At 44.1% G+C, this 19,958-nt stretch overlaps 1 protein-coding gene across 1 annotated transcript in view; it reads right to left on the bottom strand.

The window, feature by feature from the left end:
- Window positions 1-19,958, bottom strand: part of PIWIL2 (piwi like RNA-mediated gene silencing 2) — a 1,312,150-nt gene that overhangs the window by 174,851 nt on the left and 1,117,341 nt on the right. Inside the window, exon 14 of the mRNA XM_053719412.1 lies at window positions 13,188-13,276. Coding sequence (XP_053575387.1) covers window positions 13,188-13,276 — 89 coding nt within the window. The remainder of the gene's footprint in view (window positions 1-13,187; window positions 13,277-19,958) is intronic.

Raw genomic sequence — 19,958 nt, 5'->3', positions numbered from 1 at the left:
CAACAAGCTGAACCCGATGTGATTACATTTAAATTTAAGTTGGAACATCTCCGCGCTCTGCTTAAGGAGGTGTTATCCACTCTGGATGATTGTGAGAATTTGATCATCCCAGAGAAACTATGTAAAATGGACAAGTTCCTAGAGGTCCCGGGGCCCCCAGAAGCTTTTCCTATACCCAAGCGGGTGGCGGACATTGTAAATAAAGAATGGGAAAGGCCCGGTATACCTTTCGTCCCTCCCCCCATATTTAAAAAATTGTTTCCCATGGTCGACCCCAGAAAGGACTTATGGCAGACAGTCCCCAAGGTCGAGGGGGCGGTTTCTACTTTAAACTAACGCACCACTATACCCATAGAAGATAGTTGTGCTTTCAAAGATCCTATGGATAAAAAATTAGAAGGTTTGCTTAAAAAGATGTTTGTTCAGCAAGGTTACCTTCTACAACCAATTTCATGCATTGTCCCTGTCACTACAGCCGCGTGTTTCTGGTTCGATGAGCTAGAAAAGGCGATCGATAGTGATTCTCCTCCTTATGAGGAGATTATGGACAGAATCCGTGCTCTCAAATTGGCTAATTCTTTCACCCTAGACGCCACTTTGCAATTGGCTAGGTTAGCGGCGAAAAATTCTGGGTTTGCTATTGTGGCGCGCAGAGCGCTTTGGTTGAAATCTTGGTCAGCGGATGCGTCTTCCAAGAACAAATTGCTTAACATTCCTTTCAAGGGGAAAACGCTGTTTGGCCCTGACTTGAAAGAGATTATCTCTGATATCACTGGGGGTAAGGGCCACGCCCTTCCTCAGGATAGGTCTTTCAAGGCCAAAAATAAACCTAATTTTCGTCCCTTTCGTAGAAACGGACCAGCCCCAAGTGCTACGTCCTCTAAGCAAGAGGGTAATTCTTCTCAAGCCAAGCCAGCCTGGAGACCAATGCAAGGCTGGAACAAGGGAAAGCAGGCCAAGAAGCCTGCCACTGCTACCAAGACAGCATGAAATGTTGGCCCCCGATCCGGGACCGGATCTGGTGGGGGGCAGACTTTCTCTCTTCGCTCAGGCTTGGGCAAGAGATGTTCTGGATCCTTGGGCACTAGAAATAGTCTCCCAAGGTTATCTTCTGGAATTCAAGGGGCCTCCCCCAAGGGGGAGGTTCCACAGGTCTCAATTGTCTTCAGACCACATGAAAAGACAGGCATTCTTACATTGTGTAGAAGACCTGTTAAAAATGGGAGTGATTCATCCTGTTCCTTTAGGAGAACAAGGGATGGGGTTCTACTCCAATCTGTTCGTAATTCCCAAAAAAGAGGGAACATTCAGACCAATCTTAGATCTCAAGATCCTAAACAAGTTTCTCAAGGTTCCATCGTTCAAAATGGAAACCATTCGAACAATTCTTCCTTCCATCCAGGAAGGTCAATTCATGACCACAGTGGATTTAAAGGATGCGTATCTACATATTCCTATCCACAAGGAACATCATCGGTTCCTAAGGTTCGCATTCCTGGACAAGCATTACCAGTTTGTGGCACTTCCGTTCGGATTAGCCACTGCTCCAAGGATTTTCACAAAGGTACTAGGGTCCCTTCTAGCGGTGCTAAGACCAAGGGGCATTGCAGTAGTACCTTACTTGGACGACATTCTGATTCAAGCGTCGTCCCTTCCTCAAGCAAAGGCTCACACGGACATTGTCCTGGCCTTTCTCAGATCTCACGGGTGGAAAGTGAACGTAGAAAAAAGTTCTCTATCTCCGTCAACAAGGGTTCCCTTCTTGGGAACAATAATAGACTCCTTAGAAATGAGGATTTTTCTGACAGAGGCCAGAAAATCAAAACTTCTAAACTCTTGTCAAATACTTCATTCTGTTCCTCTTCCTTCCATAGCGCAGTGCATGGAAGTAATAGGTTTGATGGTAGCGGCAATGGACATAGTTCCTTTTGCGCGAATTCATCTAAGACCATTACAACTGTGCATGCTCAGTCAGTGGAATGGGGACTATACAGACTTGTCTCCGACGATACAAGTAGATCAGAGGACCAGAGATTCACTCCGTTGGTGGCTGTCCCTGGACAACCTGTCACAGGGGATGAGCTTCCGCAGACCAGAGTGGGTCATTGTCACGACCGACGCCAGTCTGGTGGGCTGGGGCGCGGTCTGGGGACCCCTGAAAGCTCAGGGTCTTTGGTCTCGGGAAGAATCTCTTCTTCCGATAAATATTCTGGAACTGAGAGCGATATTCCATGCTCTCAGGGCTTGGCCTCAGCTAGCAAAGGCCAAGTTCATACGGTTTCAATCAGACAACATGACGACTGTTGCGTACATCAACCATCAGGGGGGAACAAGGAGTTCCCTGGCGATGGAAGAAGTGACCAAAATCATTCAATGGGCGGAGACTCACTCCTGCCACTTGTCTGCAATCCACATCCCAGGAGTGGAAAATTGGGAAGCGGATTTTCTGAGTCGTCAGACATTTCATCCGGGGGAGTGGGAACTCCATCCGGAAATCTTTGCCCAAATTACTCAATTGTGGGGCATTCCAGACATGGATCTGATGGCCTCTCGTCAGAACTTCAAGGTTCCTTGCTACGGGTCCAGATCCAGGGATCCCAAGGCGACTCTAGTAGATGCACTAGTAGCACCTTGGACCTTCAAACTAGCTTATGTATTCCCGCCGTTTCCTCTCATCCCCAGGCTGGTAGCCAGGATCAATCAGGAGAGGGCATCGGTGATCTTGATAGCTCCTGCGTGGCCACGCAGGACTTGGTATGCAGACCTGGTGAATATGTCATCGGCTCCACCATGGAAGCTACCTTTGAGACGAGACCTTCTTGTTCAAGGTCCGTTCGAACATCCGAATCTGGTCTCACTCCAACTGACTGCTTGGAGATTGAACGCTTGATCTTATCAAAGCGAGGGTTCTCAGATTCTGTCATTGATACTCTTGTTCAGGCCAGAAAGCCTGTAACTAGAAAAATTTACCACAAAATATGGAAAAAATATATCTGTTGGTGTGAATCTAAAGGATTCCCTTGGGACAAGGTAAAAATTCCTAAGATTCTATCCTTTCTTCAAGAAGGTTTGGAGAAAGGATTATCTGCAAGTTCCTTGAAGGGACAGATTTCTGCCTTGTCTGTGTTACTTCACAAAAAGCTGGCAGCTGTGCCAGATGTTCAAGCCTTTGTTCAGGCTCTGGTTAGAATCAAGCCTGTTTACAAACCTTTGACTCCTCCTTGGAGTCTCAATTTAGTTCTTTCAGTTCTTCAGGGGGTTCCGTTTGAACCCTTACATTCCGTTGATATTAAGTTATTATCTTGGAAAGTTTTGTTTTTGGTTGCAATTTCTTCTGCTAGAAGAGTTTCAGAATTATCTGCTCTGCAGTGTTCTCCTCCTTATCTGGTGTTCCATGCAGATAAGGTGGTTTTACGTACTAAACCTGGTTTTCTTCCGAAAGTTGTTTCTAACAAAAACATTAACCAGGAGATAGTCGTGCCTTCTTTGTGTCCGAATCCAGTTTCAAAGAAGGAACGTTTGTTGCACAATTTGGATGTTGTTCGTGCTCTAAAATTCTATTTAGATGCTACAAAGGATTTTAGACAAACATCTTCCTTGTTTGTTGTTTATTCTGGTAAAAGGAGAGGTCAAAAAGCAACTTCTACCTCTCTCTCTTTTTGGATTAAAAGCATCATCAGATTGGCTTATGAGACTGCCGGACGGCAGCCTCCTGAAAGAATCACAGCTCATTCCACTAGGGCTGTGGCTTCCACATGGGCCTTCAAGAACGAGGCTTCTGTTGATCAGATATGTAAGGCAGCGACTTGGTCTTCACTGCACACTTTTACTAAATTTTACAAGTTTGATACTTTTGCTTCTTCTGAGGCTATTTTTGGGAGAAAGGTTTTGCAAGCCGTGGTGCCTTCCATCTAGGTGACCTGATTTGCTCCCTCCCTTCATCCGTGTCCTAAAGCTTTGGTATTGGTTCCCACAAGTAAGGATGACGCCGTGGACCGGACACACCTATGTTGGAGAAAACAGAATTTATGTTTACTTGATAAATTACTTTCTCCAACGGTGTGTCCGGTCCACGGCCCGCCCTGGTTTTTTAATCAGGTCTGATATTTTATTTTCTTTAACTACAGTCACCACGGTATCATATGGTTTCTCCTATGCAAATATTCCTCCTTTACGTCGGTCGAATGACTGGGGAAGGCGGAGCCTAGGAGGGATCATGTGACCAGCTTTGCTGGGCTCTTTGCCATTTCCTGTTGGGGAAGAGAATATCCCACAAGTAAGGATGACGCCGTGGACCGGACACACCGTTGGAGAAAGTAATTTATCAGGTAAACATAAATTCTGTTTTTCCTCTTACTCATTTACTGTACCCAAACATATTATATACTGTTTTTCTCGCCATTAAATGGACTTTCTAAAGATACCATTATTTTCAACATATCTTATAATTTACTATAAAAAAATACAAAATAAGAGGAAAAAATGGAAAAAAACACACTTTTTCTAACTTTGACCCCCAATATCTGTTACAAATATACAACCACCAAAAAACATCCATGCTAAATAGTTTCTAAATTTTGTCCTGAATTTAGAAATACCCAATGTTAACATGTTCTTTGCTTTTTTTGCAAGTTATAGGGCAATAAATACAAGTAGCACTTTGCTATTTCCAAACCACTTTTTTTCAAAATTATCGCTAGTTACATTGGAACACTGATATCTTTCAGGAATCCCTGAATATTCCTTGACATGCATATACTTTTTTTTAGAAGACATCCCAAAGTATTGATCTAGGCGCATTTTGGTATATTTCATGCCACCATTTCACCGCCAAATGCGATCAAATAAAAAAAAAATCGTTCACTTTTTCACAAATTTTTTCACAAACTTTAGGTTTCTCACAGAAATTATTTACAAACAACTTGTGCAATTATGGCATAAATGGTTGTAAATGCTTCTCTGGGATCCCCTTTGTTCATAAATAGCAGACATATATGGCTTTGGCGTTGCTTTTTGGTAATTAGAAGGCTGCTAAATGCCACTGCGCACCACACGTGTATTATGCCCAACAGTGAAGGGGTTAATTATGGAGCATGTAGGGAGCTTGTAGAGTTAATTTTAGCTTAAGTGTAGTAGACAACCCCAAGTATTGATCTAGGCCCATTTTGGTATATTTAATGCCACAATTTCACCACCAAATGCGATCAAATTAAATGCTTCTCTGGGATCCCCTTTGTTCAGAAATAGCAGACATACAGTATATGGCTTTGGCGATGCTTTTTGGTAATTAGAAGGCTGCTAAATGCCGCTGCACATCACACGTGTATTATGTCTAGCAGTGAAGGGGTAAATTAAGTAGCTTGTAGAGTTAATTTTAGCTTTAGTGTAGAGATCAGCCTCCCACCTGACACATCAGACCCCCTGATCCCTAACAAACAGCTCTCTTCCCTCCCCCACCCCACAACTGTCCCTGCCATCTTAAGTACTGGTATCTTTTATTTATTTTTAGCATATTTACATATGCTGCTGTGTAGGATCCCCCTTAGCCCAAAACCTCCCTGATCCCCCCCAAACAGCTCTCTAACCCTCCCCCTCTACATTATTGGGAGCCATCTTGGGTACTGGCAGCTGTCTGCCAGTACCCAGTTTACAAAAAAATATATATATTTTTATTTTGTTTCCCACTTTTCTGTAGTGTAGCTTCCCCCCCAAGACTAAACCCCCACCCCCTCCCAGATCACTTAGATTATTAATTTTAAAAAATGTATTCCCCCTCTCTCCCACTTAATTTAAAAAAAATTGTTCCATAGTGCAATTGTTCCCACCCGCTCCCTCTCCGTGCACACGCCCACCCGCCTTCCCCTGTGCACGCGCGCATGCGTCCGTGCGCGCCCCAGCTACCCCCGCCCACCTCTGCAGACAGAAAGCCATCGATGGCCGCTCACCCGCCTCTCAACCACCGATTGCGGCCATCGATGTCCGGTGCAGAGAGGGCCACAGAGTGGCAATCTCTGCATCGGATGGGGAAAAATGTTATAGCAGGATGCCTCAATATCGAGGCATCACTGGAATAACCGGAAAGCGGCTGGAAGCGATCAGGATCGCTTCCAGCAGCTTTAAACCCCAACATCGTACAGGGTACGTCGCTGGTCTTTAAAGACCAGTTTGTGCAAGACGTACCCTGTATGACGTATGTCGTTAAGGGGTTAAGTAGAAAGTGCTGGTAACACACCTTGTTTATTGTGGTGATAGAAGCCTCTCCTTGCAGGAGAGGAGAGAACAAGAGAACTCTTTTCCAAGTTTATCTTCCATCCATGTGATCGAAGAAGACTGAGAAGGGACTCTGAGTATTCTTCCGTAAGACGACAAGATGGTGCTTGCGCCAGAATATTGTTCAAGTATGGGGCTACTGTAATACGCTGAGTTCTGGCAACGGCTAGAAGAGCCCCTAGAACCATCGTAAGGATTCTTGGAGTAGTAGCTAGGCCAAACGGAAGGGCAATGAACGGGAAGTGCTGGTCCAGGAATGCAATTGGGGTCCCCCCCTTCATGCCGATATATTTTCGGCGGGCTTCTTATTCTGCTTGGACTTATTCTAGGACTGAGCCGGCTTCCAAGTACTCTTGCTCGGGCTTGGAGGAGGATTGTTGTCGTTGGGATTTGTCAGAACGAAAGGAACGAAAATTAGAAGATTGTCGTCCCTTAGACTTGTTCTTCTTATCTTGCGGTATGAAGGCATCCTTGCCTCCGGTAACCGTAGAAATAATGTCCAGGAGCCTGGACCAAATAAAATCTTTCCCTTGAAGCGAAGAGAAAGGAGTCTGGACTTAGAAGTCATATCCGCAGACCAAGACTTCAACCAGAGCGCCCGGCTGTGGAACAGAACACAGCCTTTCAAGTGTGAGTCTTATAGCAGCACAAAGCCAGAGGCCTTTCAATTTAGGCAAATAATTTGCATATTCGCATCACAGATAAAAGAATTAGCAATTCTCAGAGCTTTAATTCTGTCTTAAATATCCTCGAGGGGAGACTCCACCTCAATGAGTTCCAACAAAGAGTCGCACCAATAGGTAGCTGCTCCGGCAACAGCGGCAACTGCATCCTCCAGTTGGAATAAAAATCCTGCATGTTGAAACATCTGTCTCAGAAAGGTTTCCATTTTCTTCTTGTCTCTCTGAATGAAGAACTATCGTCAAGAGGTATAGAAGTACGTTTAGCAAGTGTAGAGATAGCACCATCCACCTTAGGAATGGAGCCCCACAAGTCCAGTTGAATCCGGGACCGGGAACAACTTTTTTAAAAGTAGGGGAGGGGGAAAAGGAAGATCCAATTCTTTCCCATTCGTTGTTAAAAATGTTTGCCATTTTAACAGACACAGGAAAAGTCAAAGAAACTTTCCTGCCTTCGTAAACTTTGATCACTGAAAACAATCTCGGACACCAGTGATAATTAGATTGCCAGGTGAGCCCAAGTAAAGGAAAAACTACTAAAGGAGGGTGTTCCACATTATTAAGCAGAGCACCATTTTCAAGCAATATGGGGAAGAAAAAGGATCTCTCTGCTGCCGAAAAGAGTGAAATAGTTCAATGCCTTGGACGAGGTATGAAAACATTAGATATTTCAAGAAAACTTAAGCGTGATCATCACACTATTAAGAGATTTGTGGCTGATTCAGAGCACAGACGGGTTTGTGCAGATAAAGGCACATTGAGGAAGATTTCTGCCAGATCCATGCATCGGATCAAGAGAGCAGCTGCTAAAATACTATTACATAGCAGCAAACAGATATTTGAAGCTGCTGGTGCCTCTGGAGTCCCACGGACATCAAGGTGTAGAATCCTCCAGAGTCTTGCAACTGTTCATAAACCTTCCATTCGGCCACCACTAACCAATGCTCACAAGCAGAAACAGCTGCATTGGGCAGAAAAATACATGAAGACTAATTTCCAAACAGTCATGCTCACTGATGAGTGCCGTGCAACCTTGGATGGTCCAGATGGATGGAGTAGTGGATGGTTGGTGGACGGCAACCCTGTTCCAACAAGGCTGCTACGTCAGCAAGGTGGTGGTGGAGTCAAGTTTTAGGCCGGAATCATGGGAAGAGAGCTGGTCGGCCACTTTAGGGTCCCCGAAGGTGTAAAGATGACCCCTGGAAAGTATGTGGAGTTCCTGACTGACCACTTCCTTCCCTGGTACAGAAGGAAAATATATGCTTTCCGTAATAAAATCATCTTCATACATGACAATGCACCATCTCATGCTGCAAAGAATACCTCTGCATCAATGGCTGCTATGGGGATAAAAGGAAAGAAAGTCATGGTGTGACCTCCATCCTCCCCTGACCTCAATCCTATTGAGAACCTTTGGAGCATCCTCAAGCAAAAGATCTATGAGGATGGGAGGCAGTTTACATCCAAACAGCAGCTCTGGGAGGCTATTCTGACATCTTGCAAACAAATTCAAGCAGAAACTGTCCAAAAACTCACAAGTTCAATGGATGCAAGACTTGTGAAGCTGCTATCAAATAAGGGGTCCTATGTTAAAATGTAACGTGACCTGTTAAAATGTTTAAAAAGTTAAAATGTTGTTCAAAGTTTGATTGAAATAGCTTTTGATTTCAGTAAATATGCTGCAAACACAACAAATGACAATTTTCAGTTCTTTACAACCTATAAAGTGTTTTGAAACTTACTGTGCGTAATAATTTGGAACAGTGCATTGTAAGTTTTTATTTTGGAAAAAAAAATACTGTTATCATTAGGAGGTTTGTTCAATAAAATTTGAATTGTACTCTTAATAGTTGATAACATGAGAATTATGCTGACTGTTGTTTACATCAATTATTTAGGTAAATGAGGAAGATATAATTGGCATAATAATTTGGAACAAGTTGTAGGTTCTTCAGTAAGCGCAGCCTCTGGAACCTCTAACGTAGACAGAACCTCCTTTAATAAAAAAATGCAAGTGCTCAAGTGTTCCTCCGCAGCAGGAGGCTTAGACGCTAAGGACTCCGACCCCGAAAGTTTACTGTCTGAAGCTACAGGGGTTAACTCATCGGATAACTGGGACAAAATAGCTAAATCCGATAAATATTTAGATAACTCTGTGTCAGGAGAGCTATGTTTAACCTTTCACTTGGGTTTGTTAGAGCGAGGTAATGCACTGAGGGCCGCAGACACCGCTGTTTGTAACTGCGCGGCAAAGTCTGCAGGAAGAAGGTTCCCTCCGGATGGAGGATTAGATGTGCTACGGGGAACTGCATGTGGAGTGCATAATGTAGAAAGGGTAGTAATATCACGAGACGCTGAGTCCTGAGAGGTAGATGGCTCAGCGGGAGTAATAGCCTAAGCAGGCTTGTCTCCCTTCTTAGACTTTATAATGGTGTTAAAGCATGCGGAACATAATTGAGTGGGCGGGAAAACCACGGCCTCCTCACAATATATATATATATATGATTTAGTACAGAAGAAGTACCTTCTAACATGTCAGAGTCCTCCCTAGCTCAGGTTATACCCACAGAAGGACACAAATAAAAACTTTTTTTTTTTTTTTTAAATATACTCCCAATGGCTGGGGCACTCACCATCTCCTAGACCCAGACAGTTAACAGAGGAAACGCTCTCCTCAAGTTGAAGTCTCAGCCGGAATGGAGGAAATGAACATAGACCACATGCTATGAAAAGTACAGCAAGTTAATAGGAAATGTGCAACACTTTCAAAAACGAAAGTGAGAACTGTTTGTCCAAGCCAAAAACACAGTCTATGAGTCCAGAAAATAAAATCACACAAAGCAGCATGTAAATAATTAATACACTGATTAATTAACCCCCCTCAGAGGATAATAACCCTGGATCCTATCAAGGTATAAAGGAGCCACACTGTGACCCTGTTATAACATTTTATGTGTAAAAAAATTAAACGATCTTACCTCCAGGATCCATGCCGTGGAACAGAACACAGCCTTTCAAGTGTGACAGTCTTATAGCAGCGCTCCTGCTTTAGGCAGTGAAACTCGTCAACACTGATTGCTTAGGAGCTGTTAGCAGTAGTCTGGATGGTTTCGCAGAAAAACTTTCCCTGCATCTCCTGACTAAGTTTCATCAATACTCTCACTGAGAGGTTGACATGACTACTTAAAACTCCAGTCCTATCTCAAAGTCCCTATTTTCAGGACTCTCCGAATCTTCTGACACTTCTCTGCCATCTCCTTTTGTGACGAAAGGCAAAGAATGACTGGGGTAATGAGGAAGTGGGAGGGATATTTAAGCCTTTGAATGGGGTGTCTTTGCCTCCTCCTGGTGGTCAGGTGTTGTATTTCCCAACAGTAAGGAATGAAGACGTGGACTCTCCCTATCTTAGGAAGGAAAAGAGCATACAAAAAACCCCCCACCAATACTTCTATTATCAAAATTGACAAAAAATGTGATGATAGAAGTAAATTGGAAACTTTTTAAATCTGTATGTTCTCCCTGAATCATGAAAATAAAACCCCTAAAGGTTCATGTTCCTTTAACCCCTTAATGACTGAGGACGTGCAGGGTACGTCCTCAGAAAAAAGGCAGTTAACGCCTGAGGACGTACCCTGCACGTCCTCGGTGTGGAAAGCAGCTGGAAGCGATCCTGCTCGCTTCCAGCTGCTTTCCGGTTATTGCAGTGATGCCTCGATATGGAGGCATCCTGCAATAACCTTCTACGGCCATCCGATGCAGAGAGAGCCACTCTGTGGCCCTCTCTGCACCGGACATCGATGGCCGGTATCGTTGGTGGGTGGGAGCCGGTGTGGGAGGTGGGTGGCGGCCATCGATGGCCCTGGTCATGTGGAGGGGGGCGGGATCGTGGGCGGGGGAGTCCGGGGGCGCGCGCGGGCGCGCGCCCGGGCCCGCGGGGGGGGGGGGCGGGCGCGTGCACTGGGAGGGAGCGGGTGGGAACCGCTACACTACAGAAAAATGTGTCCCAAAACAAAATAAAAGTGGGACTTAGAATGTAAAAAAAAACCTTAGGAGTCATTTAGGTGGTGGGGGTTGGTCCGTGGGGGACCGTGGGGTGCCCTGCAAAAAAAATAAAAAAAAATAAAAAAATAAACATTTGTTTGTGTGCAAACTGGGTACTGGCAGACAGCTGCCAGTACCCAAGATGGCCCCCAATAAGGCAGAGGGGGAGGCTTAGAGAGCTGTTTTGGGGGGATCAGGGAGGTTGGGGGCTAAGGGGGGATCCTAAACACAGCATATGTAAATATGCTTTTTTTTTTCTTTTAGAAAAAAACAAAAAAAAACTTTTATTTTAGTACTGGCAGACTTTCTGCCAGTACTTAAGATGGCGGGGACAATTGTGGGGTGGGGGAGGGAAGGGAGCTGTTTGGGAGGGATCAGGGGGTGGGATGTGTCAGGTGGGAGGCTGATATCTACACTAAAGCTAAAATTAACCCTGCAAGCTCCCTACAAACTACCTAATTAACCCCTTCACTGCTAGCCATAATACACGTGTGATGCGCAGCAGCATTTAGCGACTTTCTAATTACCAAAAAGCAACGCCAAAGTCATATATGTCTGCTATTTCTGAACAAAGGACATCCCAGAGAAGCATTTACAACCATTTGTGCCATAATTGCACAAGCTGTTTGTAAATAATTTCAGTGAGAAACCTAAAATTGTGAAAAAATTAACGTTTTTTTTTATTTGATCGCATTTGGCGGTGAAATGGTGGCATGAAATATACCAAAATGGGCCTAGATCAATACTTGGGGTTGTCTACTACACTACACTAAAGCTAAAATTAACCCTAGAAGCTCCCTACATGCTCCCTAATTAACCCCTTCACTGCTGGGCATAATACACGTATTGTGCGCAGTGGCATTTAGCAGCCTTCTAATTACCAAAAAGCAAAGCCAAAGCCATATATGTCTGCTATTTCTGAACAAAGGGTATCCCAGAGAAGCATTTACAACCATTTATGCTATAATTACATAAGTTGTTTGTAAATAATTTCAGTGAGAAACCTAAAGTTTGTGAAAAAAATTGTGAAAAAGTGAACAATTTTCTTTATTTGATCGCATTTGGCGGTGAAATGGTGGCATGAAATATACCAAAATGGGCCTAGATCAATACTTTGGGATGTCTTCTAAAAAAAAATATATACATGTCAATGGATATTCAGGGATTCCTGAAAGATATTAGTGTTCCAATGTAACTAGCGCTAATTTTGAAAAAAAGTGGTTTTGAAATAGCAAAGTGCTACTTGTATTTATGGCCCTATAACTTGCAAAAAAAGCAAAGAACATGTAAACATTGGGTATTTCTAAACTCAGGACAAAATTTAGAAACTATTTAGCATGGGTGTTTTTTGGTGGTTGTAGATGTGTAACAGATTTTGGGGGTCAAAGTTAGAAAAAGTGTGTTTTTTTCCATTTTTTCCTCATATTTTATAATTTTTTTTATAGTAAATTATAAGATATGATGAAAATAATGGTATCTTTAGAAAGTCCATTTAATGGCGATAAAAACGGTATATAATATGTGTGGGTACAGTAAATGAGTAAGAGGAAAATTACAGCTAAACACAAACACCTCAAAAATGTAAAAATAGCCTTGGTCCCAAACGGACAGAAAATGGAAAAGTGCTGCGGTCATTAAGGGGTTAAAGGGACAGTAAAGTAAAAAAAATAAATCTTTCATGATTTAAATAGGGCATGTCATTTTAAACAACTTTCCTATTTACTTTTATTACCAATTTTGCTTTGTTCTTTTGGTATCCTTAGTTGAAAGCTAAATCTAGGAGGTTCATGTGCTAATTTCTTAGACCTTGAAGACTGCCTCTAATCTGAAAGCATTTTGACAGTTTTTCACCACTAGAGGACGTTAGTTCATGTGTTTCATATAGATAGCATTGAGCTCAGGCACGTGAAGCTCCTAGGAGTCAGCACTGATTGGCTAAAAATGCAAGTCTGTCAAAAGAACTGAAATAAGGGGGCAGTTTGCAGAGGCATAGATACAAAGTAATCACAGAGGTAAAAAGTATATTATTATAATTGTGTTGGTTATGCAAAATTTGGGAATGGGTAATAAAGGGATTATCTACTTTTTAAAACAACAAAAATTCTGGTGTTTACTGTCCCCCCTTTAACTGTAAAGAAGTGAAGTAGTTGCAAAAACAATATTTTGTTGTAGATATACATGACGTAAAGAACTCACTTGTTCATGCTGGCTACAAAGCCTAGGACTGAACGACGCCCTCGACTGTTATCGTGGTAAACATCTGTTCCAATCACCATTAGGTTTTTCTAAGGGGTATAAGAAATATGGATAAACATGAGAACACATAATGAGCCTATGATGTAGAATACAAAGACAAGAACAGAGAGCAACTTTATGAAGACACAGATAGAATGCAGGAACTATGAGTGATGTATGAAATTTCAAACAAATAATATTACGGGAAGAATAATAAAGTGGGCTTACATCAGCTTTTGCTACTATATCTACTAAATGTATTACTGCTGTGGGCAAAGCAAGAGTAAAAAATCATCTTACATTTGGAAACTTCCATTTCAAACATGGGATTAGCACAAATCTGACTTGTCTCATTAAAAAAGGAAACGCTTAACTCATGAAATTCTTTCTTAATTATGTTATTGCAACAGAAAAACTTAAATTATACTTACCTGATAATTTTCTTTTCTTCTGACAGGAAGAGTCCACAGCTGCATTCATTACCTTTGGGAATTCAGAACCTGGCCACCACGAGGAGGCAAAGACACCCCAGCCAAAGGATTAAATACCTCCCCCACTTCCCTCATCCCCCAGTCATTCTGCCAAGGGAAAAAGAAACAGTAGGAGAAATATCAGGGAATAAATGGTGCCAGAAGAATAACATTAATTGTAGGTCCGCCCACCAGAGCAACGGGCGAGAGCCGTGGACTCTCCTCCCCACGATGGAAATTAAATTATCAGGTAAGCATAATTTATATTTTCCATCTAAAGGGGAGGAAAGCCCACAGCTTCATTCATTACTTGTGGGAAACAAATACCCAAGCTCTAGAGGAAACTGGATGAAAAAACGGGAGGGCAAAGAAGGTGGACCCTATTCTGAGAGCACCAAAGCCTGTAAAACCTCTCCCCCAAAAAACTGTTTCCGCCGAAGCAAAAACGTCAAATTTGTAAAATTTTGTAAAGGTATGTAAGGACCACCAGGTAGCTGCCTTACAAATCTGCTCCATAGAGGCCTCATTCTTGAAGGCCCAAGAAGAAGCCACAGCTCTAGTTGAATGAGCCTTGATCCTCTGAGGAGGCTTATGACCCGCTATCTCATAGGCCAAGCGAATTATGTTCCTTAACCAAAAGGACAAAGAAGTCGAAGAGGCCTTCTGTCCCCTTTGCTTCCCTGAATACACCACAGAAAAGAGATGTAGACTGTCTGAAATACTTTGTAGCCTGAAGATAAAACTTCAAAGCAGGAACCACAACCAAATTATGAAGTAACCTCTCCCTAGGAGAAGAAGGGTTAGGACACAAAGAAGGAACAACCATTTCCTGATTGATGTTACGAGTAGACACAACCTTGGGAAGAAATCCCAAACCAGTGCGAAGAACAGCCTTATCAGCATCAAAAAACAGATAAGGAGGTTCATATTGAAAGGCCGCCAACTCAGATACTCTTTGTGCCGATGCAATAGCCAACAAAAAATGAACCTTCCAAGAAAGTAACTTAATGTCAAGAGAGTGCATAGGTTCAAACAGAACCCTCGGCAAAACCTTCAGAACAAACTTCAAGCTCCACGGAGGAGCGAACTGTCTAAAGACAGGCCTGATTCTAGACAGAGTCTGAACAAAAGACTGGATATAAGGAAGCTCAGCGAGCCTCTTGTGCAACAGAACAGATAAAGTCGAAATCTGTCCCTTCAAGGAACTAGCGGCAAACCCCTTCTTCAGTCCATCCTGGAGAAAGAACAGAATCCTGGATACCTTAACCTTGTGCCAAGGATATCCATACTTCTCACACCAGGACAAGTCCTCCACACCTTATGAAAGATGCGACAAGTGATCGGCTTCCTAGCCTGAAAGAGAGTATAAATCACTCTCTCAGATAATCCTCTCTTAGCTAAGACTAAGCGTTCAATCTCTATGCAGTCAGCCTCAGAGAATCTAGATTTTGATGTTGAAAGGGACCCTGTGCCAACAGATCCGTGGCAACAGGATAATCTCCATGGAGGAGACAATGACAGCCCCACTAGATCCGCAAACCACGTCCTCTGCGGCCACGACGGAACAATCAGAATAGCCGAAGCTTGCTCCTGCTTGATGCGGGCCACTACACGGGGTAGAAGTGGCAACAGTGGAAAAACATATACTAGATGAAAGCCCCAAGGCACCGCTAAGGCATCTATCAGCTCTGCCTGGGGATCCCAGGACAGCGACCCGTATTTGAGAAGCTTCCAATTCTCTGGACGCAATAAAATCTATCTCTGGCGTCCCCCATCTGTGACAGATCTCCACAAACACCTCGTGGTGAAGAGACAATTCCCCCGGATGGAAGGACTGTCGGCTTCTCAGTTGTCCACACCCAGAATGTGGATTGCTGAGAGCGAGCAGCTGTGCGACTCTGCCCATTCCAATATCCTAGACACCTCCCTCATAGCTAGGGAGCTTTTTGCAAGCCACTAAGGTAATGTTGTCTGTCTGGAATCTGATGAAGCTGATCGACCCCAGGACAGGCCACGCCTTCAGAGCATTGTGGATTGCTCGAAGTTCCAGAATATTGATCGGGAGAAGAGACTCTTTCTCAAGACCATTTTCCTTGTGCCATCCTGGCACCCAAAACAGCTCCCCGGCCTGCCAGACTGACGTCCGTGGTCACAATCTCCCAGGACGGTCTTAGGAAGGATGTCCCTTGGGACAGTTATTCATGACGAATCCACCAAGAGAGGGAGTCCCTCGTCCGATCGTCCAGAGAAATCTTTTGGGATAGGTCTGAATGATCGCCGTTCCACTGTCTCAACATGCACAACTGAAGAGGTCTGAGATGGAACCTGGCGAATGGAATGACTTTGATGCTGGATACCATGAGCCCGATCATCTCCATACACTGAGCCACCGAGGGACTGGAGGAGGACTGAAGGGCAAGACAGGCGGACGCAATCTTCCTGCGTCGTTGATCCGTGAGCAATATCTTCATGGATATAGAGTCTATTATCATGCCCAGGAACTCCACCCTGTTGCTGGGAACCAGGGAACAATTTCCTGAGTTGATCTTCCAACTGCGAGATTGGAGCAATAGAAGAAGAGCCCTCGAGTTATCCCTTGCTAGACTGAACGACGGCGCTTGGACTAGGATGTCATCCAGATAAGGTGCCACAGAAATGCCTCTGGATCTGGCTACTGCATGTAGTGCCCCCAGAACCTTTGTGAAGACTCCCGGTGCCGTCACCAGATCAAAGGGAAGGGCCACAAACTGGAAATGTTGGTCCAGAAACGCAAATCTCAGGAACCTGAAGTGATCCCTGTGGATTGGCACATGAAGGTAGGCATCCTTCAATTCTAATGTCGTCATGAACTGACCCTCTTGAACTAGGGACAGAAGAGATCTGATCTTTCCATTTTGAATGATGGAACAGCCAGAAACTTGTTTAAACTTTTTAGGTCTAGAATCGGGTGGAATGTGCCCTCCTTTATTGGGACCACAAAAAGGTTTGAATAGTATCCTAGACCCCTCTCTGATGAGGGTACTGGTACAATAACTCTGAGGGAAGAGAGATCCCTCACATATTCTACGAGTACATATTCTATAAAAGCAGCTCTTTTTCCTGGTCTTGTAGACAGATTTGACAGGAGGAATCTGCCCCTGGGCAGATGAGATCTGAACCCTATTCTGTATCCTTGGGCGATAACCTCCAGAACCCAAGGGTCCTGAACGTCCTGCAAAAAGACTTCTGAGATTAGATATAATCTGCCCCCTACTTGGTCCGTGGGCCGCCCCTTCATGCCGATTTTGCCTTGGCGGGCTTCTTGTTCCCATGGACTGATCCACTTTGGTGTTGGGCCTTGTTCGCACGAAAGGGACAAAAAGTAGATCCCTTAGGCTTAGCCTTCTTATCCTGCGGCAGGAAAGCGCCCTTGCCTCCCGTAACCGTAGATATGATCGAATCCAATCCTGGACCGAACAGGATCTTTCCCTGAAAAGGAAGGGATAGTAGCCGAGACTTAGAGGTCATGTCCGCAGACCACAACTTCAGCCATAGAGCCCTGCGGGCTAGTACAGAAAAACCTGATACCTTAGCATTCAGGCGAATAATCTGCATATTGGCGTCACAAATAAAAGAATTAGCGACTCTCAAGGCCTTAATTCTATCCTGTATCTCGTCAAGGGGAGTCTCCTTCTCGACCATGTCAGACACAGATTCGCACCAATAGGTCGCAGCTCTGGCTGCTGCAGCTAAACAAAAATGATGTGTGCTGAAACATCTTTCTCAACGTGATTTCTAACTTTTTATCCATGGGCTCTTTAAAAGACAAAGTATCCTCGAGAGGAATCGTCCGCTTTGCGAGCGTAGAGATAGCACAATCCACCTTAAGGACAGTCCTCATAGCTCGAGCAGAGAGTCCAGGACGGGGAACAGTTTCTTAAAAGAAGAAGGGGAAAAAGATGAACCTATTCTCTCCCATTCAGTCTTAATAATGTTAGCCATCTTAACAGGAACCGGGAAGGTTTGTGTCATGGTATGTACCTCTTTAAGGTGATTCCTCCACCTACTCACAATATCCTGTATAAAAGGAGGAGTTCAAGCACTCAGTAACTGCTTGATTATTGACACATGTTGTGTGTGTGTCTTACAGCTCCTGCATCTCTTATGAGCATTCATTCCACCTTACTTTATACCTCAAGCTTCTCTTACAAATTTGTTTATAGAAACTCTCCTAACAAATTTATACCTCACCTAAAGATTCTACTACTGCAGAAGATTACATCCTATCACCTACTCTTACCCTGCTAAATAATAAAGTCTCCGGATTCTCTGCTGCTCAGGATTTCTCTAGCAGCCTCTACGCTTCCATCACGCTACATCAGCCGAAGACGGTGACGTCACCCGCCGCCGACAGAGTCACAGCTCCTCACCACGCTGAGCAGAACATCCAACGCAGCATCTCAGAACAACAGCTTGCTCTATCCTGCTCAGCTGAGCTAACGACGCAACTCTGCACCTCCGATATTGATTCAGGTCTAAGGACCCACACCTCCGTTCTGGTTGAAACTTCTAATTAACCGCAAGTATTCATATGTTACATTTGCCTTTCATATTATCAATTACCTAAGCTAAACTGTTTAAAGTCATAACTAAGCACCCCCTACAGACTATCAAGCTTATCAATCTTACTTCCACATATTGATACTTTGAATTACACTTACTATAAGATCTACTGCATTCTCTAATATCGTTCCTGAATTAACCCTTTGCTATTTGGATTGGGTTAAAACTTCCTGTACATACTTCAAATTGATTGCAAGAAATCATAATTAAAACAACCTGTTGTTCTCTTCCTCTGTCAACCTTTCTACTCATAAGGATTGACTTGAAAAGAACATCTACACATTCACAATTTAATATAATAAAGTTGTAGTCAAAGTGCAACAATATTATAGTCTGAGGCACCACCCTGTCCTCGTATACTTTATAAAGCTTAGGAATCAAAGGTTCCTCCAGTAATTTCTGGTTCCGGAACCTCCAGCGTAGCTCGAGGTAGAAGTGGCAACGGTGGAAAAATTTAAACTAGGTTGAATCCCCATCGGAACCGCCCAAGGAACATCTGTACGCAGGGAGTTTAGATGTTGAAGGATTGTGCTTCTCTTCACAGGGGATGTAATGCCCCCTACGTTCCAAGAAACAATCCTAATAGGAAGGGCCATACACATAACTCATAGGGGCATGGAGCACGATTCCAAGGGAGTAGACTAACCCCGTCTCAACAATAAGTATAAGGTGTGGGAGGTGTATTGTGACTCACAGTTATATGAAGGAGCAGGAGGACTTCCAAAGATACGCGGCTCGAAGGAGGAGGGGAAACCAGAAGCGTCCGAGCAATAACTTGACAGTCGATATACAAAGCCGTGTTGACACCAGCACTGATGCAAAATACTCAAGCTGTGAGAGCTGCCGTGCAACAGAGTAATGGCCACAACTCTCAGTTCCATAAATATGAATGCAGCGGATGAGTTGCTGCTAACACCATACAAGCAGGATATTATGTGACGCACTCAGAGCAACGCACCCAAACCAGTGTGTCGTGTATAGGGCTGGTAGCTGAGGCTTTTTCCCAAGATGGCACCTGTCTATAGGCCACACTTGTGTAGCAATATGAGTGTGAGCATAGCTGCTGTCCCTCTGATGCACGGCTAGGGCCACAGAGTTAGTGCGGGGGGGGGGGGGGGTGTCTGGGCTGCAAAAAGGTCTGTAGTATTGCTTCCCAATATGGCGCCATTCGCGCCTCTTCTTTGTTCCCTCCGTGGACTAGGACCGGTGACAAGGTCCTTCGTGCGAGTGTAAAACTCTTTTTCTTTTTGTTTTTTTTCAACCTGAGTGTGACAACGGAGTTCCGACCGTCCACCAGGCAAGATTGAGGCACGGCGGCAAGCTGGAAAGCAGTTTATAAGCAGATTTGGAGACGAAGTTGCGGAGCTCCGGTTTACTGCTGCCTGCCAGGTGCCCCACCCACCGGAAGTCCTGGATCGCCATAATTTTACCTTACGCTTGGCAGAATGTGCTAAGGCACTTATCACCTTGGAGACCGCCGTTTGCAGTTGATCCGCAAAATCTGATGGCCAACGGATCTCTCCCGTAGGAGAAATATACATGCCCTGGGGCGCTGCATGTGTACTCGGAGATGTATGTAAGGAACGCACCTCACGGGACGGGGAGCCCTCAGAGGTGGACGAATCAGTACTACTAGACATCCTTTTCTTTCTAGATGTCG

The sequence above is a fragment of the Bombina bombina genome, chromosome 6 (genome assembly GCF_027579735.1).
Source record: "Bombina bombina isolate aBomBom1 chromosome 6, aBomBom1.pri, whole genome shotgun sequence".
Lineage (NCBI taxonomy): Eukaryota > Metazoa > Chordata > Amphibia > Anura > Bombinatoridae > Bombina > Bombina bombina.
This window is presented reverse-complemented; position numbering and strand designations above follow the sequence as displayed.